The sequence below is a fragment of the Phocoena sinus genome, chromosome 2 (genome assembly GCF_008692025.1).
Source record: "Phocoena sinus isolate mPhoSin1 chromosome 2, mPhoSin1.pri, whole genome shotgun sequence".
In the NCBI taxonomy this organism is placed as follows: Eukaryota; Metazoa; Chordata; class Mammalia; order Artiodactyla; family Phocoenidae; genus Phocoena; species Phocoena sinus.
The window spans coordinates 175,797,872-175,804,667 of NC_045764.1; the positions used below are offsets into that span (position 1 = coordinate 175,797,872).

Genomic DNA, 6,796 nt, shown 5'->3' on the forward strand with positions numbered 1-6,796 from the left:
TAGCAGTGAGCTCTATGACTTTTAGGCTTGGGTCTGGAAGTCAGTCTTAAAAAATGAGAGTAGAGAGTTAAGAAATGCCTTTGAAGCTTCTAAGGAGATCCCGCGATCTTTGGTATCGTCTGTACCCCAGCGTGTTCTGGTGGCTGTTTGCTGAACGGGGCAGGCACCATGGTGTACCCTCCGGCGGGTCCTAGGACACCTGAGTGTTGCTGTTTGCCAGGCACTGTGCCGATATGCCCTTTGCAGGGATTCTTACGTAATCCTGTGAAGTAGACATTGTTATTATGTATATTCTGCCGATGAGGAAACTGAAGCTCAAAGAGAAATGATACCTCGTCCAAGGACACACAGCTAGAAAGGACAGAGCCGGGATTTGAACCCAAGACACGTGGCCGCAGGGGCCACACTCTCGCCCTCCATCCGCCCGCCTGGCCTCAGCACAGGCATTGCCTCGGGGCCCTGTGTTTGCGGGGCAGGGTGGGTTGGGCTGCACCAGACCGGAGTTAGCAGTTTATATTGTTTACCTGTCTTTTTTTAAAATAAATTTATTTATTTTATTTTCATTTATTTTTGGCTGCGTTGGGTCTTTGTTGCTGTGTGTGGTCTTTCTCTAGCTGCAGCCAGCGAGGGCTACTCTTCGTTGCGGTGCACAGGCTTTTCATTGCGGTGGCTTCTCTTGTTGCAGAGAACGGGCTCTAGGCGCGCGCACAGGCTCGGTAGTTGTGGCGCACGGGCTGTAGAGCACAGGCTCGGTAGTTGTGGCGCACGGGCTTAGTTGCTCTGCGGCACGTGGGATCCTCCCAGACCAGGGCTCGAACCCATGTCCCCTGCATTGGCAGGCGGATTCTTAACCACTGCGCCACCAGGGAAGCCCCCTGTATTGTTTACCTGTCTTTGATCCTGCTTTTTCTCCTCTGCTCAGGCTGCTTCCGTTCTTGACGTCAGATACGCATCTGCCTCATGAGAAACTCTGGTGGCTTTGAGCACTTGGTGTGGACGACTGTGTTATCCAGGATTCAGGTGTCACAAGACATCACCTAGCCATCTGCATCACATCTCTGTGGACAAGCAGCTATTACCAAAAAGGCATACACTTCCAGTCCTGTGCTACATCTGCCTTAATTCTCTGCTCGCTCCTCCGTGTTGGCGCCACTTCCCGGAGAGCTCTTTGCGTCTCTCGCTCTGCCTAAGTGAGGGGGGTCCCGTGGCCTGCCCACCTCCTGTGACCCTGGGGACCACCGCCTCAGTCGGAGCCCCGGCCCACCAACAGCAGCTCTTCCCCGTCGGCGGCTTCAGAACAGGTAGTCGCCTCGGAAGGCGTGACTCTGTTCCTGCATGGCCTGCAAGCTCTACTTTGTGCATAATGTAATTTTCAGAGTAACTGTGACCCCATTGGCCTCCTAGGAAGTTTCCTTTGTTCTTTTCTGAGGCATCCACCTAAGTGATATCATGCTTCTTTGGAAATCACAATACATTGGCAGACTGCATTATAACCCTTATCGTGCCAAACAGCCTGACGCAACTCATATTTCCCTAAATGTCAGTATAATTATGGTTTATAAATTTAGTTGGCTTCAGTCTCTCCCTTCTCCCTTCCCGCGAGGTAGAAAGCTCATTCATAGCAACCGTCCTTGGACACTGTAGCTCAGAGGGAGTGTGGACTCAACACTTCGTGCCGTCAACTTGCAGATCGTCACCCCAGGATGGGCGTCACCCTGTCCGTTCCTGACCCCCCACCCGTACCACCGCCCAACTCCAAGAGATTTGGTCTATACCACTGTACCTGGTGCTTGTACATTTGGAATTGGTGCCTTCTCCTTTTGGCAACCATGTTTTCAACCCTTTTTCTGTTTCGGTGTCTTATTTCTTCTTTAAAGTTTATCGCTTGCCAAAGATGACGTCACTGAGATGAGGAGACGGGGAGAACCTGCTGCAGGCTCTTTCCAGTGTGCAGATTTGAAATGTCAGGTTAGGGCGATGATAAAGGGCATTGGAATAGCTGGTGATGGTTTTATAAAAGCTACATGCTGTTTGTTCCCCGGCCTGCTGGTACGCTTGGCCTTTCTCATGTCACTCCACAGAGCCGCTGTGTCCGTCATGTACTGATGTGAGCCCATGAGCACCATCCTCTCTCAGTATTATATCGATAGTACAGAACAGAGACGTGATCAGTTATTGGCTCTAGTGAGACCAAGATGGAAAGGAACAGTCAGCGAAGTGGTGTGTAATGCCTTTGGTTGGACTGGGAACAATTACAAATGTTTAATAAATGTTTAAAACCTCCATAATCACTTTTATTCTCTTGCCAGACCGTGGGCTCTTGAGGGGTTGAGGGTAGACTGCGAGGTGTGCTCTAATGTGACCCATTCCCCATCCCACGGTTGGTTCAGCCTGCACTAAATGTGTTGAAGGAGCTTTTTCTGGTGTTGGTTTTTGCATCATTTAAATATTTTTCGTGCTTTCAATACCAAAAAGAAAAAGAAAATTGCAGATGCTTTAAGGCATAAACAGAATTCTTAAGAATTTGAAATATGCAATTAAAATTTGATGTGTTTTGCCTCCCAAGCACCTTGGCTTTTTTTTTTTTTTTAAGTCAGCTGGTTTTCTCTTTAGGAAGAGGGTCAGCAAGAAAGCTAGATTGTTTGTTTGGAATTGTACTTCTTTTTTTGAAATCTGGAGAAAGGTCATTCGAAAGGGGAGTGAAATGGGACTTTGCCGGTTTTCGACACTTGTCCCTGCGAGAGGTGTCTGTTGATCAGGAGCTGGTGAAGAAGAGCGTGAGAGGGGCTAGGGGCATCACAGCTCGCGGCTCCCACCTACACGGGCCGGCACGGTGACACTAGTCACAGCGTAGGGCTCATTTTGTTTTTATCGTGAGCCTGCTGCGTAATTGGAAAATGGCAGGAAAAACGTGGGTAAGAGGCGGCATAAGTTTTGCACGTCGCTTAAAGGGGACACTAGGCCTGAAAGAAGATTTCGCTTCTCCTTGCTTCTTCTCGAGACCTCCTTCCTCTTAACGGAAGCAGTAGGCAATTTGCTGCAGTGGTTTCCCTGCCAGTAGAGCTGCTGTTCCTCTCTTCACCCCCAGGCTATTTTCCTTAAGAATCGATCCCCTTTGGCAGTGCTTGAAGGTTTGGTGCTTTGTCCCGTGTGGCGCGGCAGGCATCCCGGCAGTGCCAGGCCTCTGTCTGTGCTCAGACATCCCCTTACCTGGTTCCTGGCACCAGGTGGGCCCCAGTCCCGAAGAGTCACGTGCTGGAGTACTTGCTATCACAGCAGCTCAATTTCGGCTTTCTCTCCGAGGGGGAGGGGCATGTCGTTTTCATTTGCCAGAAGGAAAACAGACAGTTGTCTTTGCCCCACTGCCTTCATTGTAGTCTCATGCGTAAGAGAGCACTGTGTTTTAAACTGTTTCATTACACTGTCTCTGCAATGATGTTGTAAATGCAAGAAATCACTTAGCTTTAGAAGCCAAGTGATTTGGTCTTATTTTACGGGAAGACCCTTTTTAACATATCAAGACTTCGGTGCGTCAGCAGGCTGTGTTTGGATGTGTAAGGGGTACACAGTGACAACTGCTTTGGATGCAATGTTCACTTAAGCTTTGTCCTCTTAAAAAGTATCAATGTGAATGTCATAATTATATATATATTTTTGTGGAAAATTTCTCCTAAGTATAAGTTATTGTGCAAAATATAGTACCATTGAAGCAAATGATAGTTTAACTTTTAGTTTAGAAATCCTAAAAGATATAAGTTGTATTGCATATGCATTAAAAGTTTGTTTTATTTAATTTTATGTAGATGTGTAAAGTGTTAGGTAAAATTTTTTTTCACGTATTCATTTAAACACCTTGTTACTTGAATATTGTGTTGACTGGTCATAAGCAGTGATGGATTCTGTAATATAGGTCTTTTAACCAGGAAGCAGCCCTGCCTCAGTTGTCCTGATCAGGTGAGCAGTGGTGCAGGTCGGTGCTGGTGTCAGCAGGAGCCTGAGGTTAGTGTGACCCCCTCCGCGCCCCGCTTCCCCCGTGTCGTCTTGGTACATTCGTGCCTACCAGACACCAGGTCCTCAAGGTGGCTTTTGATAGTCATAAACCTCTAATCAAAAGATGAAAAAGAAAAAATAGTTGAGTTCTAAAAGCTTACTGTGGTGGACTAATTAAGCAGTAGTCTTCTGTGCGTATAAAGTTCCCTCAACCCTCACACACCACTCTAAGTGTGCTCGTTGTCACTTTAAATTTCAACTATGCCCTATTTTTGTCCTTCTGAATATCAGATGTACTATTGGTATAATTACAGACCAAAAATAAGCCAAATAGTGCATTACACTAACTGGATCCCTTCTTACATGAGCAAAGGACGGATGGAGCCAGCCCACACGAGAGCCTCATTTCTCTTGTCTAGCCTGATCTAAATCAAGTGACCCAGGATTCAAGCTTTTAAAACCAAGTGAAACTTGGCCTCAAGTTGACTCAAGGTGGTTAGCTAATTTGAATCTAGTGATCTTGTGCAATGCTCAAAAACAAATACTCTTTCTGCCACTCCCTGGATCTCTGCAGCTCTCCCTACTTACAGTAAAGCACGAGCGCGGTAACGTCGCGGTGCAGCAGAAGGAAGGTCAGTATAGCCTATGCATGCTGTGTGGTCCTGAGTGTTTACAGCCCTCTCCTCAGCTCACGTTGATACTGGAGCGGATAGTAGTCCATTACGTAGACTTACCAACTTTGCTAAGTGCTTTTTAGACTGCGTAAGAACTTTTCAAGATTTTAAAAGATGTATAAGGTTAAGTTTGCAAATATAATGGAAATGCTGTATATCTTTTGAAGTGATAAAAATCCATGTTGGAATTTTAAAGAAAATATGTTGTAATAACGCTGTTGTAAGTAATATTTTAATGTCTCTTTTTGCCTGTTTTCTATTTCGCACATTCATTGTGGTGAATGTTCATAGCATTATAACTGCTTAGCCATCAAACGATAACATTTGTTAGTAGAGATTGAAAATTTTATTTGTGAAATTCTGCAGAATTCATTTTTCTATTTCCAATATTTGCTGAAGTTAAATAAAAATTTTCAAGCCATTGATGTAATAAAATAGGAAACAAAAGAATTTTCTGACCCTCCACCCTCCATCAAAGCAATACCCCACCCTGATACAAAGTGGGTTTTTCCCTGCCTTTTTGCACTGGGCCTTGGGATTTCTGAAAGTGTAAATTCCCCAGAGCTGTGCCCTGTGGGAGCACACAACCAGGGGTGCTTTTGTTTTTACCTTTTATCTCTACCTGAACTACATTTTTATTTTATAATATATGATGAGCTTATGGTTGGGATCAAATCAAGGTACATAAGTTTGTAACATTTGTGATAGTTGAGGGCTTAAATTTATAGGTTGGATGAGAGGAATTTTTTTCCCCGTTAGTGATTTTTCTCTTTTCTGGCCGACCAGGCTTGGGCACGTGGATGCTGGCCTCAGCACAGCCTCGGGACTGGCAGAGAAGAGGTGAGACCACCACCTTTGTTGCCTCTGGTCAGCCCAGTGGACACGGCCCAAATCTCAGCACCTCTCTGAGTAATGTGAAGAACGCCTTCGGCATCCGTTGGACATCTCTAGGGCCTTTTTTAGCTGAAATGCAGGATTTGGTTAGATAACTACCATGTAAAAACCTGACTTCCAGGTCCAGCCTTGCCCAATACAGCATTTAAAATACGTAGATCCGGCCTCTCCGTGTGACTTCACGTAGCATAGGCGGGCTTTACGGGGCGCTTCTCGGAGTCCCTCGCCTGGCAGACTTGGTCATGGCGCTCAGTGTCCCAGGAGAGTGTGTCCAGTGCTGCCAGAGGGTCTGCGTGGAAGGGAGGGTGGGACCTGAGGGTGGCCCCTGGGAGAAGAGGTCAAAGGCTCAGAGACCTCAGAATGTGCCTTGTGGAGGTGACTCCTGGTACGGAACAAGGGGGAGCAAGTACCAAGGCCAGAGCCCTGGGCTTTGCTCCAGGAGATGGAGGAAGAAGGGAAGCCGAAGGGGCCCAGGAGAAGGGGCGGGGCTCGGGAGGCGGCCTTCGTCTGCTACTGGACGTCCGCTAGGATGCACCCCGGGGTTGGGGGCTGTCTGGGCTTGGTCTTTCTTGACTTAGAAGAACAGTGGGCGCAGGGTAAAATGAGGGGTTATGGAGGAGCTGTGGGGAAGGCTCCCAGAGAGCAGCGTGGACCGCCCCGCATGTATGAGCAGAGTAGGACCGGCGGGAGTCAACTCATGGGTCCTGAATCGCGGGTGCATGAGGAGCGGGGGTCCAGGCCCCCTTCCGGCGAGTAGGAGGGAAAGGACTCCCACGTACAGGTGCATCCAGGTCGCCTGCTGTGCCACATCTCTCGTCATCCCGAGCCTGAGCACAGGCGCACATCCCAACCTACGCGGCAGGAGAGGGGCGGCAGCCCCGGGTGGGGACTCCGGATCTTCCCTGGCGCCTCCCTCTGCCTCCACCCGGCGAGTGCACGTACTGAAAATGCTGCACTTCCTCTTCTCCATGCTTCCGCGTTCCCAGGGCCATGCTAGGTGCTGACTCTTGGAAGTGAGAGATGCATGAAGCGTTCCAGGTGATCGAATTCCTTTCCTTCTTGGCAGATTGAAGACCGTGCTTGTCCCTCTCTTGCAGCTGCTTCGTGCTTGGGGCATCATTAGAGTCTAGACGAGCTCACGGGAGATCCTGAGTTACTCTTTGGCCCCGGGCTGGATGGAGCCAGTCTCCCAGGGCAGCCTGCCAAGTCTGCTTTCCTGCAGTTGCAGGCCTTAAAGC

General features: G+C 48.2%; 1 protein-coding gene across 1 annotated transcript in view; it reads left to right on the top strand.

Annotated features, from left to right (window-relative positions):
* Positions 1-1,844, top strand: part of RCOR1 (REST corepressor 1) — a 118,649-nt gene extending 116,805 nt beyond the window's left edge. The window contains 1 exon segment of the mRNA XM_032623197.1: positions 923-1,844. Within this exon segment, the coding sequence (XP_032479088.1) occupies positions 923-964 (42 nt within the window). The 3' untranslated portion in view covers positions 965-1,844.
* The last annotated feature ends 4,952 nt before the right edge of the window (positions 1,845-6,796 follow it).